This window comes from Caloenas nicobarica, chromosome 21, assembly GCF_036013445.1.
Source record: "Caloenas nicobarica isolate bCalNic1 chromosome 21, bCalNic1.hap1, whole genome shotgun sequence".
Classification (NCBI taxonomy): Eukaryota; Metazoa; Chordata; class Aves; order Columbiformes; family Columbidae; genus Caloenas; species Caloenas nicobarica.
Genome location: NC_088265.1, coordinates 5,968,931 through 5,993,078, shown reverse-complemented (window position 1 = coordinate 5,993,078; position 24,148 = coordinate 5,968,931). Strand labels below are relative to the sequence as shown.

Genomic DNA, 24,148 nt, shown 5'->3' with positions numbered 1-24,148 from the left:
TTGCATTGCATGAGTAGTTATTTGATAATGCCAAGTACATCATGAAGACAGGGTAATAGCTCTGTGAGATATTCTTTTTTTTTGTAATGAGTCACTGTGCTTTGAGCAGGTAGAGCGATTACCTCTGAATCATCAGAAAAAGCCTGATTTTCTGCTCTGAAGTCACATAAATGGGTGTCTGATTCCAGCACATTAACATGTTTCTGTGTTACATCTATAGCGATTTCCTTTTTTCCCCTTATTTATGGCCAGGTCTACAAAGCTGCTGTTCTTCTGACAACCGTGACTCAGAGTAACATGCCTGTCGTTGTCCAGCCGGAGCAGACCAGCTGATTTAGGGTCACACTAAATGCTACATGATGGAGAAAAGGTCACATTCCACACCTGTATTTTCTAAAGCAAGCTCTCTTGCTGGCCTTTATCTAAACGGCCTTGGTTTATTTTCAGCCCCAAGTGACCACAGAGAGTCCAGGCACAGAGCTGGGAGAACACAGGAGCGAGGTGTTTACAAAGTTGTTTCCTCCAGCCTTGCATTTGACACTCGCATCCTTGGCTCCTCTTTTGCCCTTGTGTTTGGGATTTCGTGGAGCTGCTGAAATCCATCCAGAAGCTCTCCAGCAGGTGCCATGAAAGGTTCCTTGCTCAGCTCAGCGTGAGTCTTACCTGTGCCGTAGAGCACGACATCCACCAAGGGATTTGGAGGCTGCTGAGCCATGGCTTGAGCTCAGCCTGAGACCCTTAATCCTGGCCTGAGACCCTTAATCCTGGCCTACGCTGATCTTTAGTACTGCAGGCTGCTGCCAGGTTGAACCTCTCATGGATTCTCGCCAGTGCCTTCCGTCCTCATCTGCAGCTCCCATGCAGAGCTTGAAACTGAAATTCGAATCTGAAACTTTTGCAGGTGCGTTTGTCATTTTAGTCCCCAAATTCAGGCTCTTGCAATAACCCTTTAAATAAGGTGACCTCATTAATGGTTATAGATATGGAAAGAGTGAGTGTCAGGAGGATGGAGCCAGGCTCTTCTGGGTGACAACCAGTGATAGGACAAGGGGCAATGGGTGCAAACTGGAACACAAGAGGTTCCACTTGAATATGAGAAGAAACTTGTTCCCGGTGAGGGTGCCAGAGCCTGGCCCAGGCTGCCCAGGGAGGCTGTGGAGTCTCCTTCTCTGCAGACATTCCAACCCGCCTGGACACCTTCTGTGTAACCTCAGCTGGGTGTTCCTGCTCCGGCGGGGGGGTTGCACTGGGTGAGCTTTCGAGGTCCCTTCCGATCCCTGACATTCTGGGATTCTGTGAAACAGGCTGCTGTGACCTGCCAGGTCTCTAGTTCAGCGCTGGTGGTTGCATGGCAGCATCTCTCAGTGCCCGTAGCAAGGCCTAGAAGTGCCGCCCAGGGATTTATTTCCCTTAACCAAATAACACAGCGTTGCCGTGCGGGGGACTCGGCTCCGCTTTCCGGTTCCACGGCTTCCCAGGGCAGCGGGGGTGGCGGAGATAAAGAGCTCAGCGTGGTGGGGAAGGGAGGGACCCACGGAGCTGGATCTCGGAGCCGCGATGCTGGGCCCCAGAGGAAGCTGCAGTTCTCAGCAGGAAGGAAAAATGACCACATGGAAGGGTGGTTAACGCAGGGGGTAGGGGACAAAGGGTAAATGCTCTTTGTCACTGATGGATTTACCTCCAACTTGGTCACAGCCTGGGCAGTGGGGCATGAGAAGCAACACGCGAGTCATCTAGGGGACTTCTCATGCATCTTTTAATTGATATTTTTGATCCGACACAATTCTATGGTTTATTGTAGCCCTGTAAATACTCGGAATCACTTGAACGCTGTGCCTGATCTCGCACTGGGAAGGCACCCATGTGGAGAGGCCTGGCTACAGTTCAGCTATTTAACCGAGTTAACCAAAAAAGTTCCTAGTTCATGGTGATAATCCTCTGCTTGGTGCCTGTGCTGTGTCCGTGCTGACACTCTCTACCTGCTCTCTGTCCACTTACCACAACTACACCAGCTTATTTTCATGTTTTCTGGATGGTGAAGACGATTAGAAAAAGGCAGCAGTGGGTTATTATCACAGATTGATCCAATAGCCACAAGAACGGACATAAACTCCTCCAGAAAGCCCATAGGGGTAAACAATGTTTTTTTCCATATTCTGTTTTGGCTGCACTGCAGCCACTACATCTGACACGTGCAAATCTAAATTACCTTTAAACTCACCTACTGATCTTAGTCTAGCTTGAGCGTAGGTCTGCATTCAGCCTACCCGATAAGCTGTGTCAGTACTCAGGACGAGTCATTATTATTTGCCCTGGAGCACTTTTATCCTTCCAAGTACACCTGGATTTTTAAACGTTGTCACTACAGGACTGCCTAGCTGTAAATAGACACCAGGAAAGGTTGTAATCCCAAATCCTCTTTGAGATGTTAGGAAGGGAGAGGATCTTCATGGAGTAGGTAGTGGGGGGAGTTCAGAAATTGTTTTCATGTAGACTTTTTTTAATATCAGTATCTGCTCTGCTCAGTCCAGCAGGCTTGTGGTGTTAGTCAGGACCAGATCAGGGTTGGCTGCTGATGTTCTCACCTGCCCTCATGAGCTGCTTTTGCTCTGGACTGACATCTCGAGGAGTAAGTCATTGTCCATCACCGATTCACTCTGGAAGTTTGTCTGTTGAGATCCCCGGTTACGAGGAATTAAGAACGAGGCTCCCTCAGAATCCTTGGTCACAGGCAGCTGGGGCTCCGTGCAGATCAGCGTTTAGATGTGACGGAGCGCTGGAGTTACGACAGGGAGCAAAGGCTGTGACAGGATGCTGTCAAATTCTACCTTAGGAGGGGGATTGGGGTGAATTCACAGAATCACAGAATCCCAGAATGTCAGGGGTTGGAAGGGACCTCGAAAGCTCACCCAGTGCAACCCCCCCGCCGGAGCAGGAACACCCAGATGAGGTTACACAGAAGGTGTCCAGGCGGGTTGGAATGTCTGCAGAGAAGGAGACTCCACAACCTCCCTGGGCAGCCTGGGCCAGGCTCTGGCACCCTCACCGCGAACAAGTTTCTTCTCATATTCAAGTGGCACCTCCTGTGTTCCAGTTTGCACCCATTGCCCCTTGTCCTATCACTGGCTGTCACCCAGAAGAGCCTGGCTCCATCCTCCTGACACTCCCCCTTTCCATATTGATCCCCATGAATGAGTCACCCCTCAGTCTCCTCTTCTCCAGCTCCAGAGCCCCAGCTCCTCAGCCTTTCCTCACACGGGAGATGCTCCACTCCCTGCAGCATCTTGGTGGCTGCGCTGGACTCTCTCCAGCAGTTCCCTGTCCTTCTGGAACTGAGGGGCCAGAACTGGACACAATATTCCAGATGCGGCCTCACCAGGGCAGAGCAGAGGGGCAGGAGAACCTCTCTCGAGGTTGGATTCTTCTGTGAAAAGGGGAAAATCATCCCATACCCATCGTAGCCTCCTGAGTGCTCACCCAGAGCCGGCCAGCTGGGTAGAGCTAAAGCCACGTGGCTGCCATAAAACACGTGGGCACGACGTTCCACCATCTCGTGTAGCTCCATGGTAAACTCTTTCCTCTCCAAGCATTTTATTGCCTTTGGTACCTGCTGCCCAGCAACTGGAAACCCGTTTCCTGCCCTTTCATCCTCGGCCTTTCTGATCTCCGCGCGTCAGCGTCGCTGGTGGGGATTTTATCTATTTCTGTTTTCTCGGGCAGCTTTTTGTCTCTGCGCTTCCCCTTCCTGAGCGTGCAGCTGGCCGGGCTGCTCATCAACAAGGGCGCGTTTTGGTGCACGTTGGTTTCGGTGCGGTGGGGGAAGAATGGTTGCTCCGGGGGAGATTTTCCAAGTCAGGAAGGAAAGATGAAGGTGGAAAGCGAGCCTGACAGAGCAGGTTTATTTGGACAAAGGAAAACAGAGGCGAGGGTTGGAGGCAGGATTTGGAGCTCCGTTGCCAGCCTGAGTGTGGACCTGTGCTATGGATTTACTGAAGGCATCATCTCTGTGTATCTCGAGTTTTCCTTGGTGTCTCTTTCCCGGTGTCACAGCAGGAGGCCCTGAGAATGAGTTAAATGACTGTAAATGCTCATCGCCCCCTGAAATACCGGGTTCAAGCAGGTTGTGTAGCAGCAGATGGGTACAAAACCCAGCGCGCTCTGCCAGTTGCTGTATCACAGTGACACTCTGCTTGTCTGCTCCAGAAACTCGGCTTTCTTAGAAGAGACACATTTGCAAAGGTTTTGGGTCCTGAGAAAGTTAGAAAAGACCCGAGTGGGTTTATCTGAGCTATCTTCACGCTGCTTTATATAATTAGATGTCCTGCTCTGCTTCCAAACCAACAGGTATTTCAGGAAAGGAAGCTCCCCATGCTCAATTTTTAACATGAGTGGAAAGAAATCAAGTAGCGTGACCCGCATCTTTAGGGGGGGGTCTCGATCACAATGGATCTCTTGCTGCCATTGACCACAACTCCCTTCGCTTCCTTATTTTAAGAAATGAACTCACCAGCCCCATTTGACTCAGCGTACGTGGGGGGGCAGTTCCTGCGCTGTCACACGCGTGTGTCACATTGTCACCATTGGCTCCAGAGCTGTCTCCAAGGCACGGGGCTGGGGATCACGTCATCGCCCCGGGTAATAACTCACTGCTGAGTGTTTCCTGGGAGGAAAGGAAAGGCAGGAAGGAAAAACGACAGCTGGTCAAAAGTTCCAGTCGTGCAGAAAAAAAAAGGAAGTAAAAGGAAAACATGAGTCAGAAGAGCTGGTTTCATTCAAGAATTCTACAGAGCAATAGGGCACTGAGCTCTGCGGTTTATGTGTGTGTTTGTTGTGGGGTGGCTTGGTGCAAACAGATGCAAAGCGAGTACATGACAATATTCTGAATATTGTCTGAACTGAACTTCATTAGAGAAGCCCTCGAGTCTGGCGCAGAGGCCTGAAAGCCAGCACGTACCGCCCGCGCCCCGTCGCTGCTCCTGCGCCCCAAAATGACAGAAAACGTACCGAAGCTGCGCTTAATTAACAAGGCGGATTAAATGATCAAACGCCCCCGCCGGCTGCAGGTGGTCCCGGCGCCACGTGACACGAGGCCACGCCCCCGCGCCGCCGAGAGGGGCGTGGCCTCCACGCCACCCACCCTGCGTGGGCTGCGCGGCGGGAGGGGCGGGGCCAAGTGTGACGCCACACGCGCCCGGCCAATGGGGGCGCGGCGCGGCGCGCTGGGCAGGGCCGCCATTGGCGGGCGGTGATGTCAGGGCGGTGCGGGGCAACCTGCGGCGGGTCCGGCGCGGCGGGCAGAGCGGAGCGGAGCGGCGGGGCCGCGGCGGTGAGATGCGCGGAGCGCCGGGCGGCGGCACCGCGGGCATCCGGAGGCTAGCGGTCGGGCCGGGGGCCGGGGCCGCGCTTCCCCGGGGCCGCTCCGGAGGGTGGTGGCTGGAGCGGCTACGGGGCTGCGGGCCGCCCGCTCCCCCCGCGCTCGCCCGGTAGCGCTTCCGCGGGGCTCTGCGGCAGCTCCAGCGCTGCGGCACCCGGGGAGCGGGCAGAGCCCCGGGCCGGCCGCCGGCCTCCTCCGGCTCCCTGCGGGGCTTTGGCCTCCGGGTGTCCCTGCCCTGCGGGTTGGGGGTCCCTCCCGGTGCTCGCTTTTGGGGCACGGGGAGCAGGGAGCTGCTTTTTCCCCGCGGTTCCCTGACACAGCCCCCGAAGGGCTGTGAAAGGAGGTTTAGAGTCGAGGGGATAGCGCAGCCTTCAGTGTACGTGGAAGGGAAACACGCAAATGAATGGGCTGTTATACCGACTGCCACGACACCCAATAAAATATCCGTTTTCCTCCCACGTATTTCAGGTGATAGACGAGTTCTCAGAGCGTGACGTTGGCTGCAAAGCTGTCCAGATGCCAGCTCCCACCCTACAGCCTGCTCAGCTCAGAGAGTAACCTTAACGGGGAACCTGCTGTTACTTTAAATAAGAACTCCCGTCGCCTCGTGCTGGAAGGTGAGAAATTCTTCTGGAACAAGGACGGCAGTGACACTTGGAGCTCACTGGTGTTGCTGGCCGTTTTGGCAGGGAGCACGAAACAGAGCAAAAGCCCACGGGAGCCTTAAGGCTCAAATTCTGGGGAGGGACGGTGCCACTGGAGAAAGCAACCGAGCCCGGGTAGTAAGAAGAGCTTTTCTGGATTGTATCATCTCTAAAAGCCAGTACTTCTTGTATCTACTCTTTTCTTTCTCATCCCTTCAAGTGTCTGTGTTATTCAGTGGTCTTTACTTCATGTGTTTTTCTCTTGGGTTGCCCCATCACAGCAGGAAAAAGACCTGAAGAAAGATGCACTAGAGCGCCACACATCAAAAGAAGACAAGCTTGGCTGCTGTACAGCGTTGGAGAGGAGGAGAACTAGAGTGAATTTGCTGCAGCTCCCAGTCCTTGCGGTGTTCCCTGCTCAGTGCTCAGTGTCCTCCATTCCTGGACTTTGCTTGATGGGGATCTCTGGTGCAGGAGCAGTCTCTGCACTCAAAGGCAGGCGAGCAGGGGTAGGAGAGGTCGCCTCTAGATGCCGGAAAGGCCATTTGCACAAGCTCCTGGCAGAAAATCTCTTCTGGAACAGCTGCTGGCTGTAGGTCCACCAAGCCAAGGGTCAGGGGAGCTGCTCTGCAGCATGTCTTCCAAGCCAGAGCAGAAGGAGACCCACCAGGGCAACGGGGTCGTGCTGCCCATCGTGCCCATGGACCATCTCACCAGTCCGGACCGGGGGCAGCTGGTGGAGCCCCCAGATTTCCGGGGACCTAATGGTGACGGGGTAGAAGTGGTGGTGCTGGAGTCTCACGCCAACGCGAAAGGAGTGCGAGAAGAAGACGCCCTGCTGGAAAATGGCAGCCAGAGCAACGAAAGCGATGACACCAGCACAGACCGAGGTCCTGAGCCAGCCTCACCACTCAAGGAGACCTCCTTTTCCATCGGGCTGCAGGTCCTCTTTCCATTCCTCCTGGCAGGCTTTGGGACAGTTGCTGCTGGAATGGTGCTGGACATCGTGCAGGTAGGACCGATACTTCCCTGGCGTGGCTCTGGGCTTTGAATCCTGCTTATGTAGACCATGGCTTGATCTCAAGCCAGGAGGGACTTGAATGCCAATGCTCGTTCAGCAGATAGCAGCTGCAAGGAGAGGAGACCTGATACCTTGAATGCTGTTTGGGGTAAAGGGAGATGGGGGGAGACCTCAGTGGTGTTTGGAGCGGAGCAGGGAGAGGTTGCGGGCGCCGCTGCGCCGCGGTGCCAGCTCCGAGGAGGAGACTGCGGCTGGGACACGTGCGGCCAAAGCACCTGCCTGGGAACAGAGACCCCTCTGTGCGTTACAGCTTGAAATAAAGCTCCCCGATGGTGGCTGGAGACACCCCAGCTCCCGTCACTGATTCCGCGGGTTCTGTGTCCCTTTTCCATCTCCGGTGTTTGCTGTGCTGTCCCAGCACGCCGTGCTCGCGCCGGCTGCGTTAACGATGCTCCTGACGCACTGGGTGCGGGACACTGGTGTGGTGGCTCATTCCAGAGCTCAAAGCCCGGCCGAGCAGCGCTTATGCTGCATTTTCACACTGTTGAAGTGGCCAAGGGTGACTGGGCTGAGTCGGTGGTTCCTCCTGGGCCTTAGGAAAGGCCATCCAGAGAGCCGGCTGTTACCTCTGCGTGAAAACTGTGTTACCAGACAGGATATCTCGTTGGGTCTCTGTGACAAGTGACACGGTGAAAACCCGATGGCTGCGCATCTTGCTTAGGTTTTAGGTGATAAATGTGACTGCGGGGACCGCGGTCTAGTGCAGGTTTTCCAAGCACGTGTGTCCCTGGCAGCAGATCAGCTGCTGTCTCAATGCTCAGCCCAAAACGGTGACCGAGGCACACAACTCAATCATCTGCGTAGCGGAGGTTTATGAAGCTATTTGGATGGAGGAGGCAGCTTTTTTGGAGCTGTGGTCAACCAAAAATGCTCCGCTTGAAGCTCCTCTGTTTGCTTAAGTGCAATAAACAAGCCCTTTCAGTGTTGGCGTAGAAAGACTCGAATGTCAGTCGCTTGTCTGCGTTGCTGGCAGTTATGATCATCCCCAGATGCGCTGTGTGCCAGTAACTCACACGTTTTCTGTATTTGTGGGTGGTCAAGCAAACAGTCCTCCCTTTCTCATCCCCGATGGCTGTTTCCCCGCATGCCTTTGCGTGCTGGTCATCATCACGGTCTCACTTGATGCAGCCTCTCGAGATAGCTGTGAAGTGACTCAAAACAGGAAAGGCTGGCTGTGCTACATTAATCCAGGGGAGATTTACCAGAATAATGTTCTTAAAGACGTTTCAAGCGCGTTTCCCTTTGCAATGTCTCTGTAAACTCGTGCGTGGCTCTTCTGGGAATTTCCCAGAGCCTGTGATTTGAACCCAGCCTAAAGTCCTTCCTGCAGAAGGAGCAGCCCTTCTGGCCGGGGTGAATACTGCGGCGTGCTGCTGCGTTCTACCTTTTATTTTTATGATTGTTAGAAATAAAGCCGCGTAGTTCCTCTGTCCCGCAGCAGCTCAGCGTGCGGCTCTGCAGCTTGTCCTGCCAGCTCCTCTAACTCCCTTAAGCCTTGCGATTAAATGAGGCATCTAAATGCCTTGGGGTGGAAAAGGGGGATGGGAACGTGGCTGTAAAGTCTGGGGAGCTGATCTTGATAACTGGCTTCCCAGAGCCTCGAAGCCATGGGTGGAAGGAGGGGAGCACATGGAGCGCAGCCGCGGTTCGCGATGGACGGAGAGCTCCGTACACTCAATTTCCTCCGTTTTGGATGAACGGACTGATCATCCAGCTGTTAATTGGTCACCCCACTGTGAAAACAAGCAGCCCTGGCCTTTGGCCGTGCTGTCCTGTTAATGTGTCCTGATGAATTTGCTTCTTGGATGGAGAATTTGCCTCTGCTCCCTTGGAGATCGGAGAGACCTTTGGGCCAGGTGATGTGTCCAGTAGCCAACTATTGGCACAGTCCCCTCTCCCAGCAGAGCCCCAGTTGTTGTTTTCCAGATTTGTCTGCTCCCTGGCGATTCTATGGATGGGATGGATGGTGTTTTGTATGGAGGAGGGATTCTGCTCGTTTCTTGACCACCTCTGGTGTCAGCATCCCCTGGGGCGGCTCTGAGCTGTAGCTCTGCTGTTCAGGCCGCTTGTTCCGTGGTATTTTGGAGGGAGAAGCGAAGCAGCCGCGCCAAGGCTGTCCCAGCTCCGACCTGCAGCGCGTCGTTCTTCCCCGAGCCGCCGTGGATCGCCATCCCGCTGCGATCGGAGCGAAATCGCGCCATCACTCGTGACTCCTGTCGGCCTTAACGTCGCACGCGGCGGCTGAAAACGGCAGAGGCCGAGGCGCGGCTGTTACCCGGGAAATCTCTGTCTGCAGGGGCAAAGCTCCTGGAAGGCAGCGAGTCTGGAGGAAACTGCGAAACGGCGCCCGGGGTTTGGTGTTTCTTCCAGAAGCTCTGTCAGGCCGGGGTCCGATCTCTCTCCGAGCTCTGGCGTCGGGGTAGATCTGTGTTCAGAGAGGCCACAGGCCCGGTAGAAAACCAGCTTATTTCTGTGCTTCTCAGAGGGGCTGTTACAGGGATAAAGGGCTTTTAACAGCTCGATGTCCTGAACTTCAATTTATATTTCCTCGTCTCTTGCCCTTTTTTCGTCTCCCCCAAATGCCCTGGTTGTCCCCTGGGAGCCCCACCGTGGCACACGTCTCCGCGGGAGCTGTGTTCTCCGCAGGCCCGGGGAGGCCCCGAGGTGCGCTAACTGCCCGTAGGCCAGTGTTGTATAACATCTTATATTAAGAAAGCTGGCGGGAGCCCGTGGGTCCTGCTCTTTGCAGTGAGCAAGCTGCTGATGTCTGCAGAAAGCTCCTTGTCTTCATTCCCTGAAGATGGCTTTTATATATTTTTTTTTTTCCTCAAGGAACACCCCCGTCTTGCTCAGGGAGCTGCTGGCGCCAGCTCCAGTTCCAGCTGCTGGCACCGGTTTGCAGCGCAGCCGCCTTTAAAGGTTAATTTACAAAGGCAGGGTTGGGATAAGGTGAGGGAGCTTGTGCGGAGCTGTTGCCTGGTCCTGCCCCTGTGGTCTCTGGAGGCAGAACGAGCCGGGAAACTTTTGCGCAGCAACTTGCAGCCCGTGGTCTGAGTGACGCCGACGTTCCTTTCATTAAGCGACGCTGGTGACACCCAGCTCGTCCCGCGGGGAAGCGGGAGCGTGTTACTTGCTGGTCGAGTTCTAGATACTACTGAGGGAAGTCATGGCGAAGGATTCAGCCGGACAACAAGCAGATAAATAATCGTAATGCCTGCCTAAAAATAGACCGAGGAGAGGCGAGCTCGCCTGTTCCTGGATGTGACCTTAAAGGAGGCGCAGGCTGATGTGCCGCTGCGTTGGGTGAAGTATTTGGGCCGGGTTGTGTCTCCTGCCCTGCCCAGCAGCGAGCACTGAGCTGGGATGTCCCTCTGCTCGCATTGTCCCTTCCCGAGCACCTCTGGCTGCTGTGGAAAGGGCTCCCAAGTCCTTGGGGTGGTTGGAGCGGGGACTGTGGGGACCACAGTGGTTTCCTAAGGTGCTGCGGCTGGGAGAGGAATGTTCGTTCCATCAGGACAGTCTGGAAACCGGGGATCCTCAGGAGCCGTGTCCTCGAGCAGAAAGAGGGTTGGGGCTGCGCCTGCAATAGCTGAGCAGCTTGTGTCTGTGCACCCGCAGAGCACGGTGAGCTTGTCTTACCAAGCTGGGATTTTTATCAACTGGGAAACGGTCTTTGAGGAAAAATGGTCCCAGTTCACCCATCTCAAGCACCCCTGTAAGCACCGTTTTCCCTCAAATGGTTTTTCAAGTGAGCGGTGTTGCGGAGGACCTGCCAGGAAACTGGAACGTGTCGGCGCGGTGCTGCAGGCGAGCAGCGCAAAGGGTGGAAAAATAAACAAAAATACCCGAGGTCTTGCCCCACGGGAAGGTATTAGTCATGCAGGTAGAGCGACTTGTGTTTGCTGTTAGGTGTTGGCCGATAAAGTTCTTTGCTCTAGGAAGAAATACCTGTCCTGTTGGCGAATTAGCCTGGCGGTCGGCCGCTGCGAGAGATGGAGCCTGTTGCAGGTAACGTTTGCAGGAAGAAAAGTGCAAGAGCCACGACTGTCAACGTGTTCGGCTTGCGAGAACGCGATTCCAGCCGTGCCCGTGTCCTTTAAGGAGTACGGCAGACGGGCGATGTGGGAAGCGGGGGCTATTTTGGACACAGGACCTGCTTGCAAAGCACTCACGAAAATAAGAAATGGGGCCATGAGGTTTGTGTAGCTTGCAGGGTATTTTTTTTTAAATGCGGTTGTGAGTTTTTTGGGGTGGCTTTGTGTTTTCACAGAAGCTCTCGTTTAAGGCTGCTTACCCTGCAATTACTCTTTGGTTTTTTTCCTAAATAACCGCGGCTGTCTCTTCTGCCTCGTGCCCAAGTGGGCTGACTCAACTCTGGAGCCAGAGTAATTAGTAAATAGCTGAGTAATGAAGGTGCCAGGTGAGGTAGGGGCTATGGAGGCCGTGGGGGCTGCTTTTTGGAGCTGGCCGGGTCAGGAGCAACAATACCCTGCTCTGAAATGGATTTGTAAGACACACGTGTAGGGAATGGCTCTCAGCTGAGACTGACCCAACTCCAGTACTTAGTTCTGCCAAAAACTGCAAGTATTGGGCAAAGTCTTTTCATCTTTCCCTATTTTGGCCTCTGCGTGCATAAACATTCTGCCAGTGGTTAATCTTTGGGGGGTTTTAAACTGAATGTTGCAGGCTGAGATCTGGTTTTTTGAGCTTAGCAGGAACATGTGGTCACTACTACACGAATGTCAAAACCAGTAAAATTGCTGCAAAATTCAGAGTGTGGCAGCAGAAGGGGAACCGAGTTGTCTGCTCAGGGGCAGTGCCGGGATTCAACCGTGGATGAGTAAGTGATGCTCAGTCCAAAGCAAATGTTTCTGCCGGCCACAATTATTCCTTAACGGTCTTGTTTGTTCTAATCTTGCAGCACTGGGATGTCTTCAAATACGTGACTGAGATATTTATCTTGGTACCTGCGTTGCTGGGCCTGAAGGGGAACCTGGAGATGACTCTGGCGTCTCGCCTGTCAACAGCTGTGAGTATCCAGGGAGTTGGGAGGGAGTCCCACCGGACTGGTCAGATTTGTAGGTTTAATAGTCCTTCAGCTTTGCTGACAGTTTTCTTCCTTGTCGTGGCTGCTCATGGGCTTGGAGACACATTGCAGTTTAATATCTGGGGTGCTTCGGTCCGATTTTCTTTACGAGGAAGCTGAGCACAGGCTGAAACAAGCCGGGTTTAGGAGGGCCAGGAGCTGAGAGCGCCTGGGGAGAATTGTACGGCAAAGGGTAAAACACAGGGGACCTCGCAGCGAGAGCTGGAAGGTGGATTGACAGCCTCTCGAAGCTGATGGAGAGGCATGGCTGGGCGTTTCTCTTGCTTGAATTCAGTCCGATCCCTGCGAAACAGTGAGCTCCCTGTGGGGTATGGGGGCAGGCTCTGTTCGCTCCTCAGAATGCTGTGTTAGTCCAGCTGTAAATGAGTTGCTTTGTGTGTAAATGTTTCTATAACACAGCAGTCTGTCTCTGTAGCTGAGCGGCGCTGCAGAGAGACTGACACCCTCTCTAGCACGGACAATAATACTCCGTCCTTCTGCAGAACATCTTCTGCTTGAGCGTGACAGCAAGTGACTGCCTGATGTTTCTCCGTTTCCCACAATGGGAGCACGCGTAGCTTTGAACCGTGGATCTGCAAGGTGTTAGCTGCCTGCTGCCGAGCTTTTAGCGCTGTGCTGTGAATTGCTGGGAGAAGAGCCCTTGCAGCAAGAGCCTTGACAGCGCAGAGGAGCTGATGGGCCTGCGGGAGCTGCTCAGAAGGTGCTCGCTGAGATGCAGGGATGGAGAACAGCAGCAACCGTGGCTGGCAGAGCTGCTGCGTCTGCCTTCCCCGCAGCATCCGCGTGCTGATTGCTGCAGGAGAGAGTGTTGAAAAGGTCTCTGTGTGTCTGCTCTCCTGGGTCTGCTCTTATTCTTCCATCCTGAGCAATGAGGTGATGCCGGCTGTGACTCTCTGCTCCTCAGTAGTTTCTTGTTGGCCCCCGAGGCCCAAGGTTTTGGGTGCGTTCCTGGATGGCAGCAGAGCCAACGTTCCGAGCCGCTCGTCCAGCCTTTGTCTCCTGCAGCAGCTACCAAAGGGACACTGCTCTCACCCGCCGAACCTGCGGCACGCAAGCATCGCATTCCTGGAGTTGTCCCCGGGGAGCGGGAAGGCAAACGGCGTTTCCCCGGACCGGCCCTTGGCTTGGCCTCTGCTCGCCAGCCCCTGCCTGCCTATTCCTGCCGGCCGCGGGGTTCTTGGATCCGGCCCTCGCTCCTCAATCTCTGAGGGAGCCGAGCACTGAGCCGCCTGGGGAACGGCTGTGCCAGCCTTAGCGGGCCGACGCTGGGCTGGGGCTGCGTTCCTGCAGTGCCGGGGGGACAGGGCGGCTGGAGGGGGACAAAGCTTCGTGCTGCCCCTGCTCCAGCTGTGCTCCCGTGCCACGGCTTGCAGGGACAGGCCGAGAGGCTGAGCTTTGTTTGCCCCTCCGTTCTGGGAAACAAATCCCTTTGTTTTATTCGCTCTCCATTGTTTGGAGCACGTCAGGATCCTTGCTGTCCCAGACACAGGCCGTTCTCCACTTGGCCTTGGCCAGCTTGTACTTTCTGAGCCACTCGGGGTGAGCGCTCGGCTCAGGACGGTGTTTCTGCCGCCTCCGTTTTCTCCGTCCTCTTCCCTTATGGGGCCGGAATGGAGCAACACTGGGGCAGGCTTGGCACAGAAACGCTGCTGTGCAGAAAGTCGCAGGAATGCAAAACTTTCCCCTCTCTTCTGCGGTGGCTGTGGCAGGAAACTGGCACAGCTGGTGTCCTCAGAGCTGTGTGTGGTGGGACAGGACAATCTCCCGGGTTTTTCTCTTGTTTTTTTTCCCCTTGCCCTGCTCTTCCATCGGCGCAGGGACCTGTGTGCAGGTGTGCGGAGGGGGCTGCCCCCGGACCGCTGGAAAGCAGCCTGGGGTGCATTCTCAGACCGTGGGTTTCTAATTAGGGCTGCATTAAGGCACCTCAGAAATTCCTTTCACAATTAAGAAGCGAAACTCTCCCATTAGTTAAAGGATTAAAATCCCGTTGCCAGTGACTACAGCTAGGTTATGTTAATCCCAACTTAATTGCCATGTGGCTGGAATGTTGAGGTCAGGCTTCATATGGAGCTCAAATCCCCGTGCTGGGTGTGCTCAGTGCTACTCCAGTCAATTTGTTGATTTTTCTCCAGTCTTTCCTCCTTCCCACTAAACTGACTGGAATAAATTCACTGCAGAGACAGAAGCGTCTCAGTGCTGCTTGAAATGAGCTGATAGTTCTCTCAAGGAGAGCAGGAGGATTAGTTGATCACCCCTGACAGAGGCCAGCAGGGAAACCCGAGAGGCAGAAACTGCCGCTGTGTTGTTGAGCAGAAGTCTGAGTTTCACCCTGTCAGCCAGCAACTCCAACACGCGTTTACCGCTTCACATTGCTCCTTTACGCTTTCGTAGTGACAAACTTGTTTCCTCTTCATGTTCATCGGCTTCCGATAGATGGAATATAAGCTTATACCCTCTGCCTGTCCGTTCTTTCCGTGACCTAGGAGGTGGTAGGGAAGAGCAGAACCCTCGTGCTCTGCAGTAACCAGCAACCCGCGGTGATTCCGCTGGGTTATTTTGGACTGTACCCCAAGCTACTTTGTCTGTTCTGGTTAGTCTGATCAGCGGTGGCGGTGCCCGGTGACCCGTGTGCCGCGGCCGCTTCCCGCTCCTCGGTGTCTCCACGTGGCGTTAGCCCTGTTTACTCAGCTTTTAACCGAAACAGGTGTTTTTGCTGCCAGCTTCCTGCGCCCCCGTGGCGCTGCCCTGGCCTTGGTCCGTATGGGAGCGGGGGCACACGGGGAGCTGACCCGGGAGCCTGCGCGCCCCGTTTCCCTCCCGAGGGGCAGCGTGACCCGGCTGGGCCCCAGCCAGGCTCGGCTCGATGGCCAGCGGCGTGAATTCAACGGGTCAATAAGCAGCAGTGCGCGACTCCGCACGGGGACAAAGTATTTCGTGTTGCTTTCGCAAGATTTTCATCAGGCAGTCCGTTGATGTCGATTCCTCTCTGCGCTCCCTTCAAAACCCCCTCTGTAGCGGGTCTGGCTCGTAGGAGAGTGTCAACCTGTTCCCGCAGCTGGGAAGGAGAAGGTGCTGAAGCTAAAACTGGGAACGGCTTTGGTGTTCTGGAGTGCGAGACCTGAGTAGCTTGGCAGGGGTGCTTTAGCTACCCGGGGTGTATGACCCGAGTGATGGGCGTTACTGCAGAGCTGTGCCCCAGCCGGACACACAGACACACACCTTTGCTACTGAATTGTTTTCCAATAAGAGCTAAGGATTTGAGGTCATTACTCTCTCCTACTCCTGGTACAAACTTGCAGGAATTTGACTGTTAGCACATGCAAAACGCTGCCAGTTTTTAATGATGTTGCGGTGTCCTCTTGCAGGCTAATATTGGCCAAATGGATACACCCAAAGACCTCTGGAGGATGATAACGGGGAACATGGCTCTGATACAGGTAAGGAAATGCGAAAGAAAAGTGGAAATATTGGTAGTTGGTGCAAACCCGACTCTGACAAGTGTCAGAAGGTGTAAATGCCTGGGTTTTGCTGCTGGCTGTCAATGTTGCATGTCCAATGGCACCTTTTTGTCCCACAGTCACCTCACCATAAGTATTTGCCCTCTAGCTTAGGCTGGGTGTTTCCTTTCTGTTGCTAATCCACCCGAAATGGTGCCCCGGGTGGTGTTTCCCTCTTCCCTCACCCCAGGACCATTTTCCTCTCTCTTGGTAACCAACTGGTTTTTATTTTCAGGTTCAGGCTACTGTGGTTGGCTTCCTGGCCGCGATCACAGCTGTGGTATTCGGATGGATCTTGAACGGGCACTTCAACATTGTCCACGCTCTCCTGCTTTGTGCCAGCAGCGTGGCTACTGCTTTCATCGCTTCCCTTGTTCTGGGTGAGCAACAGACCCTGCACAGCCGCCAGGCCTCGAGTTGCACCACGGAGGGTTTAGATGGGATATTAGGAAAAAATTCTTCCCGGAAAGGGCTGTCGAGCAGTGGAACAGGCTGCCCAGGGCAGTGGTGGAGTCACCATCCCTGGAGGGGTTTAAAAGGCGTTTAGACGAGGTTCTTAGGGACGTGGGTTAGTGCTAGAGTTAGGTTATGGTTGGACTCGATGATCCTAGGGTCTCTTCCAGCTGAAATGATTCTATGATTCTTCCTGAAATTCTTCCTGAAATTCCTGAAAAAGGCTCCCCTTGGCCTCATCCTGTTTTCTTCCTCTTTTTGTAGGCTTGATTATGATCGGGGTCATCGTCGGATCCAGGAAGATGGGGATCAACCCTGATAACGTCTCCACGCCAATCGCTGCCAGCCTGGGGGATCTCGTCACCCTGGCTCTGCTTTCGGGAATCAGCTGGGGCTTGTACAAAGAGACGGGTGAGGAGCAACAAAAGGCCTTTGTCTCTGCCTGGTCCTTCCACGTGCTGCTGCGTCTCCCTCTCATTTCACCCTCTTCCTTTACCCATCCTGTTCTCGGGGTGTATAGGATGCCTGGCCTGGAAGCTTCCTCAGTTAGTGAGACCTAGTCAGGACTGATAAGGGGAGCAAACGGACCTTCTTACTGCCTTGTAGCTGCAGACAGTCTTGGCAGTGATCTGCATACTTCCTTCTCACCAGGTAAAGTGATAAGGGGGAGATTGTCTCCCTTCCAAGTGCCAGGGGCTTGACTGTGGCTAAAGCAGTGGGAAAAGGCAGCTGTGGATTTAATCTCTGGTGCTGTCAGCACCAGCTGGGGATCCTGAGGGCCGAGCTGCAGCTGTAGGGCTCTCAATTTCCTCCTCCTCCCCTCCACCTTCCTTCCCCGGCAGCTGGGACGCAGGGGATGTGACTCAGCCAGGTTCAGCCAAAGGTGAAGCGACGCTGGGAGGTCTTGCCCAAGAGTGGGAAGTGGGAATGAGCAGTTAGAAACTGAAGAGATCTCGCTTGGATCTGTCGATAAAGCTTTTGTGAGTACACCAGGAGAAGGAAATGCCGTGTCCCGCAGGGTTGAGCGTGGCCCGCTCTAGTTTGCTGGAGTTTCTGGCTCCGGAGGGTGACAACAGTGTGCCGACGGGTTTGATGAGCCGAGCTGAAGTAGCACCTCACCTCCCCGCAGCGGGACGTGTCCTTCATCTCTTGCTTCTGCTTATTTCCCCCTCAGAGATCAAAGCCTACCTGAATCCTTTGGTATGCGTCTGCTTCGCAGCTGTGCTGCCCATCTGGGTCGTCATCACCAAGAAGAACGAAGCAACCCGGGAGGTGCTGTACTCTGGCTGGCATCCGGTCGTTATGGCCATGGGAATTAGCAGGTAGGGAGGCACAGGGGAATTCCTCTTCCCCAAATGCAAACAGACAAGGAACCCTTTCCCCCAGCCCTTTCAACCTCTTAGCCCGTGGGAGATTCTGGAACAAGAGAGGGCCAAACATCTTCTGCTTCCACAGTCCCAGACTGCCAGTAAATGGGAGGTTATTTTGTGTTTTCTAGACAAAGACAGAGTTTTCTATGTCCTGAGGCACAGGAGTGATTAAGCACCTGACTGCTGGAGTCCAGCAAAGTCCCAGCTGCTGCACAGGGAGATTCTGGCATGGCCGTGGAGTAAACACGGATCCTGTTTAGCAGTGTTCTGCACAGGAGCCCTCTCTGCCCTCTGAAGGGCAGGACTGCTTTTGATGACTGTGTTGCAGTAAACCATACCTTAGGGGATTTAGTCTTTGATGTTTTTTGGCAGAGATGAGGACAGACCCTGCTAAAACTGGCTTCTGCTATCACATGTTGAGGCTTGAAATCACGTGCAACAACCATAGGTGTGTGCGAATAGGTGCATGTGTCACCCTGGGTATCTCCTCAGGAGCTTTCAGCACTGACCTCTTCAATCTTCCTTCTGCAGTATCGGGGGCTTAATTTTGGACAAAATGGTCACAAATCCAAACTTTGCTGGGATGGCTGTCTTCACACCGGTTATTAACGGTGAGTTCCTTTCCGCTCTGGCTTTGCAGCTCTTGGAGACTCTTGGCAGACAGTGGAGTCACCCCGTGTGCCTATTTCAGGCAGATTAAGGAGACTAATTAATTCCCTTTGGATTGGCAGTGGGACGCGGTGGTTAGACCCAAGCTTTCCGGCAGCGGGGCTCCCTCTGGCGCCAGCCTTTCCCCAGCGGTTCGCTGGCCCGGGAGGCTGTTGTCTAAAAGACACGTTTTCCAGGGGCCCAACAAAAACTGTCTTCGTTTCCTGATTCCTCCCGGCTGGTGGGACACCCCCATTTTCCAAAATATGTGCCTTGTGGCACCTGGTGACATAAAGATTTGGATTTGCAACTCAAGAGTCAGGAAATTTAATCATTCCTGGTATAAAGCTTTGTCCTCCCATTTGCCTAATGAACCGAGGAAACTCTTATTTTTGTTACTTTTTGCAATAACAGAGCTAATTCTGAGCCAGTGCATCCTGTGCTAGTGGGTTCCACAGGTTCATTATGCCTCATGCAAAAAATAATAGTTTTAAACTTCCTGTATCTGTTTTGGTGGCTGACTTGTCATTTTTGTTTCACGTATTTCTTCCAGTCAAAGCTGCAGTAATAGAATTGCATCTATTTTACTAAGGGGAAGCTGTAGAACACTGTGCTTTGTCTCAGCTCTTTACATCCTGCAAAAGTGGAATTCGGGTCAAAAATAGACTGTCCTACATTATTCCGGCAGCTGGTGGTTCCAGATCTGCTGGCTGTTTGGAAACAGCTCTTTGGAGTGTTGGAGATGTCATTTCACTGCTTCTCTCCGTATCTGCAGGTGTGGGTGGCAACCTGGTGGCGGTGCAGGCGAGTCGCATCTCCACGTACCTGCACATGAGCGGGATGCCTGGAGAGAGCTCCGAAACAGCCCCTCGCAAGTGCCCCAGCCCTTGCACCACCTTCTTCAGCTCAGGTATCCAAGCTGGGTGTTGAAATATTAGCATATTGATTCGTGCCAGCCGCGTTTGGTGTCGGTGGCGGGTTAAACGTGTCGGTGGCGGGTTAAACGTGTCGGTGGCAGCTGCTGTCATGGGAAATGGTGGCTGAATTCTGCTCCGAGCTGTGAGCTCACGGTGTGGCTGGTCCTCTGGTCTGCTCTGCCCTCTAGAGACGCTCAGACCTTTTGCAAAGCTGCCGTGCGGAGGACGCGGCCCCGCTCGATGAGGAGAGCGTGGTGCACAAGTGCCATGCCCTGACTGTATAGTACTGTAGATCCTCCACCCTCTTCGCCTTTTCCAAATACATCCAGGCTACTGAGACCTGCCTTGGGGCTGCTGGAGCGTTGCGGCTCTGCTGGGCTTACAGAGCTGCAGAAAGCTTCACAGCTCTGGAAAGCTTTGCAGCTAGAGAAAGCTTCACGGATGCAGAAAGCTTCTCAATTATGGAGGCTTTCTGGCAGCTCTGTTGTTTGTGACAGTCCTGTGGCAGAGCACAGCCCAAACGTGCCTTCCAGCACAGAGACTATTAGTGTCCGGGCTTCCTAAAGAGGCTGCAGCCTTTGGGCCAAGGGTGTCCCCGAAGAGCGGCGAGACGTCTCCGATGTGGTGGTGACCTGTTAGAAAGCTGATCGCCAGCCAAGGAGCAGACAGAGCTCCGATGAGATTCGGTGTCCGCAGGGAGTTCTCGACAGCTCTGCACTGAGTGCTGTCGGACGTGAGACACGAGTCCTTTTGGCAGCTAGGAACAGCTTTTGCTCTGGGGACGGGGCTAAACTTTCCTACCAAGCTGGTGCAAAGAGTCCTTGGGCATCCTGACAGCTGGGGCATTGTTCAGGGCGTTGCTTCCCAGCCTGAATCTGCCGCGTGGGGATGAGGGTCCGGTGTGCTGGTCCCTGCTTCTGCTTTAACCGGTCGTGCCGCCTCGTCCCCCGGAGAAGCTGCAGAGCCCCTGTGTGTTCAAGTCCACCTGAAGCCTGAGCTCTGTCTCGGTTTCCCTGCAGATGTGAATTCTCGCTCCGCTCGTGTGCTCTTGCTTCTGGTCGTGCCTGGGCACTTGATCTTCCTTTACACCATCAACTCCTTGCAAGGCGGACACACGACGCTCACCCTGATTTTCATAGTTTTCTACATGATGGCTGCGCTTCTCCAGGTAAGCGGGAGCCCTGCCGGGGGCTGGGACCCCGCAGGAGCGAGGGGACACTGCGGCGTCACCTGCTCTGGGGGCCTGTCCAGCCAGTTCAGTTGTAGATACACTGCTTGAGGGTGCAGTGATACAGCCTGTCCCTAGGCAAGAGATTTGTGCGCTAGGGAGAGCTACGCCAAGTAGATTGTGCTTGTCAAATGAGCTGGTATCAAACTGAATAAATCCTCCTTTGTTGATACCTGTACACGCCGTTTTTTCTTACCTCCCATTCTTGGCAAGTTTTGAATCTGTCTTTTCTCTCAAGTCCTTCTGATAGCAGAAGTGTTTCTCGTGTGTGTTAATCTGTCATATAAAAGATGCTTTAGCAATTCTAAAGCTGCTGCTGAAGGAAAGGGGATGTGGAATTTGCAGGGAGCCCGTGTCTCGTGTGGTCTGTCCTGCCCCGCTCTGCACCGTGGGGCTCCCGATTTAAGCCCGGCTGTGCTGCCCCCTCCGCTTAGGCCTGGTTTCAGCGTCCCCTAAAACCGACAACCGAAGGCAGCACGAGGAAATGAGTCAGAGCATCCATCAGAGGCCGGAGCAGCGAGCTGTCAGCCGGGGGGCTAAATTTAGGTTGTGAACTGGTGCTGCGGGCTTGGGCGCTCGGAGAGGGGCGAAGAGGGAGCACCCTGCGCTGGCCGCCGTGTCCCGAGCTCTGCTGTGTCCCCTCCCGGCCCGGGGACGCCAGGGCCGTTAGCAACAGGCCTGTGGACTCCTCAGATCCTTGTCCCAAACCTAAGGCTTGAGAGAATCCAGTGTGGCTTTCTCGTCTTCAGAGATTAACACGAGCCCCTCGCTGCACTGAAGTGGATGGGGAGAACATCACTCTGGTAGTTTCAGCTGCTGGGCAGTTGCTCTTTTATTTCTGAAAGCCGGACCTTGCTGTCCCTTCCCGAGCATCCTGCGTGCTTCCAAGTCCCCTCTTTGCCCCATATCTCTTCGACCTTGTTCTGTTTAGATCTAAAAATTGAGATGTAAAATTTACACCTAATTTTTCTAAGCCTAAGTTTCATGGTGACACGTGAAGCTAAAGAAGGATCGGGCAGAGGCTGTTAAGGACACAGGGGTTTGGATGCCCGGGGGCCCTCTGAAATTCCCCAAATTCCTCTTGGTGCTGTTTTTATTGCTTGGGGCAGCGGTGGCTCTGACCGGCCCCCAGCTCCGTCCCCAGGCCGGGACCGCAGAGGTCGGGATTTGTGGCTGATGCGGCTCTTTCCTTCCCACATCCCAGGTTCTCATCCTCCTGTACGTTGCCGACTGGATGGTGCACTGGATCTGGAGCAGGGACCTCGACCCTGACAACTACTGCATCCCGTACTTGACAGCGCTGGGGGACCTGTTTGGAACGGGTCTTCTCGCTTTCAGCTTTTACATCCTCTGGCACATCGGTGACCGGGACTCGGATGTGGGAGACTAGCTGCTCCTGCTGCCCCCGTTATCACGGCTCTCCTCCTCCTCTCATGTTGTTGTCGGTGTTTCATTTCCTCCACCCTTGCTCTCCTTGGCTTCCTCCCACACCCTGTCTCTCTTGAGACTTCATCTTTGATACTGGATTCTCATTATTTTCAATGGGAACTTTATGTGGTTTATATTTCAAGCCAAGTTTGTACAGAAAGTAAATCTAGTTTTAGGAAGGACAAAAAAAAAAAACGTGTAACAAGACAATCACCAAGTGCAATTCCGTAGTAGTTGGGTCTGAACCGAGGTTACAGTGAAGACATTGATCAGTCAGATCACACAGGGAGCTGATCCCGGTCACTAGAGCTGCTTTTTTCGCTTCATAAGCGTTTTAAATACTGGAGTTAAGGTTCAGGTTTATTTTACTGAACAGGCACCTTCTAGCAAAGTACAGCCTCGAGGTTGAGGGTGTGGGGTGTCTGCTGTCTCCTCAGCTCTTGTATTTGCTCTCAGAATCCCAGAATGTCAGGGACTGGAAGGGACCTCGAAAGCTCATCCAGTCCAATCCCCCCGCCGGAGCAGGAACACCCAGATGAGGTTACAAAGCTCCAAAGCACACGAGAGGGATTAGGAAAGATGGGTCCTCTGTGCCGAATCACCCATTCCCGTGTGCCCGCAGGGACGGGGTTGAGCTCGGGTCTCATAGAATGTCCTGAGCTGGAAGGGACCCCGACTCCAACTCCTGTCTCTGCACGGGACAACCCCAAACTCACACCATGTGTCTGAGGACGTTGGCCAATTGATTCTTAATGTTGACGGGCTTGGGGTTGTGACACCTCCCTGGGGAGCTTGTTCAGTGCTAGGCCAGAACTAGTTGAGCTCTACAAAGCCCTGCCTAAGTGCAGACAGTTTTGGTTTTTAGGTCAGGAGTGATTCATTAGGAACAGCTCCTGCCTCCCCCCAGAAAACAAAGCGAAGGCACCTGTCCAAGTCAAGATCGAAGTTTGGGATCAAGCGTTGTCCCAACCCAGAGGTCGGGTTGCAGAGCTGGCCCTTACTCCAGAGATGAGCGTGTTGGAAGGTCAGGATTAGCAAGTGGGCAACCAGTTCTGGAAAGCTGCGGAGCAGACGTGTCCAAACCAAAGGGCGGTTGGGTTCTTGCCGGCTCAGGACCTCTCTGGAGCTGCAGAACAATCTTTTCCTGCTCCTGTGGGTGTCTGAGCTCGGCCGTGTTCGGGAGGCAGAGCTGGGATCTTGCCCTCGTTGCTCGCTCAGACCCTCAGAAGAGCAGGTGACCTATTTTTGAGACTGTTTTCCCCTTTCTTCCTCACTAACGTTAATGTTCAGCCTGGCTTTCTCCTTCCCCATCTCTGAACCTTGTGCTCTCCACCCCGGTGATGTGACTTCTCACACAGCTCGTCTGGCCAAAACTCTGCTCAAAAAAAAAAAACCCAAAAAAAATAAACCAACGAACCAACCCTCAGCCCCTCCTGTACCGAAGTCTCTGCCCAGGGACTTCGGGAGCGTTTTCTGCTGCTCACCTCATTTCTCTGCCTAACATTGAGGAACAGATACGAGACTTCCTCCCATTAACTCTTAAGCTTTTATGTATGTATAAATATATGAGAAACTCTCCTGGTCTTTTAGGTGTCACATCACTATTTAGTTCCCCAAGAAAAGATTCCTCAGATGAAGAATCTACTGCTTGTGGTCTCCTGTAAAATGATGAGACCAGAGGTGGCCGAGAGCTGTCGCGCTGCTGGGCTGGGGGTGTCCAGATGTTTGTATAAGGCCTAAGGTGTGTGGGGAACAGGTCAGGGAAGACTCTGATTTAAAATTGAAGAATATTGATGGTCAAAAACTTTTCCCACCAGTTGCACTCAAATGCATGCCTACTCTACAGCTGACTGCAAATGAAAAATACTGGCTTACTCTTTTTATTAAAGGAAAGAGACTGTCTTAATTATTTATAGCTCCTATAACTGAATTGACAGATGTCAACTTAACTGATAAATTATATTTGGTTAAATAAAGATGAACTTTATTTATGTGGCCTGTGGTGTTTTTCCTTCACGCTCCTCTGCTTGGTTAAGGTGTCTCTTGCATTTTCGCAGTTTATTTGGGCTTACACTGAAACTGAAGTCCTAAAGCTGAGTCCTAAACCAAGTCCCAGCAACGCCAGGGCCTGGGGAGCTGCCCCCCAGCCCTTCCTGGCTCCAACTCCTCCAGCCTGGGCTGTGCTACCCCAGGCGCAGGTTGTTTCCCACACACACTAAATATCGGGGTGCAGGGTGGGTCGTTTGCCATCTTGGTTTGTAGGGGGAAGGGTTGTGTTTTCCTTTTCTGGTTGGAAGAAAGAGTGATGGGGGAAGCTACTGATGCGTGTTAGGAAGAGAAACATCTTGGCATCAACTTGACCTTGCAGGAATCTCAGCAGCTGGGTAGTGCTGCATTAAAA

The 24,148-nt window shown here is 53.6% G+C and overlaps 1 protein-coding gene and 1 long non-coding RNA gene across 3 annotated transcripts; one reads left to right on the top strand and one right to left on the bottom strand.

Moving 5' to 3' along the window:
• Positions 1 to 3,777: 3,777 nt before the first annotated feature.
• On the bottom strand, positions 3,778 to 5,082 carry LOC135996951 (uncharacterized). Its single transcript, XR_010607353.1, has 3 exons — positions 5,005 to 5,082; positions 4,508 to 4,660; positions 3,778 to 4,059 (listed from the first exon to the last, which is right to left on the bottom strand). It is a non-coding gene; the product is annotated as an uncharacterized LOC135996951 (long non-coding RNA).
• Positions 5,083 to 5,239: 157 nt separating this feature from the next.
• Positions 5,240 to 23,724, top strand: SLC41A1 (solute carrier family 41 member 1). Of its 2 annotated transcripts, none has more exons than XM_065649268.1 (12): positions 5,240 to 5,326; positions 5,843 to 5,991; positions 6,303 to 7,030; positions 12,021 to 12,128; positions 15,572 to 15,643; positions 15,939 to 16,083; positions 16,421 to 16,567; positions 17,331 to 17,478; positions 18,058 to 18,137; positions 18,950 to 19,084; positions 20,111 to 20,259; positions 21,524 to 23,724. In XM_065649268.1, the coding sequence occupies exons 3-12, from the start codon at positions 6,548 to 6,550 to the stop codon at positions 21,707 to 21,709; spliced, it is 1,653 nt and encodes a 550-aa protein (XP_065505340.1). In that variant the 5' UTR covers positions 5,240 to 5,326; positions 5,843 to 5,991; positions 6,303 to 6,547; the 3' UTR covers positions 21,710 to 23,724. The 2 variants fall into 2 exon arrangements, with proteins under 2 accessions (XP_065505340.1, XP_065505339.1); XM_065649267.1 differs by having other exon boundaries at positions 6,300 to 7,030.
• Positions 23,725 to 24,148: the final 424 nt, after the last annotated feature.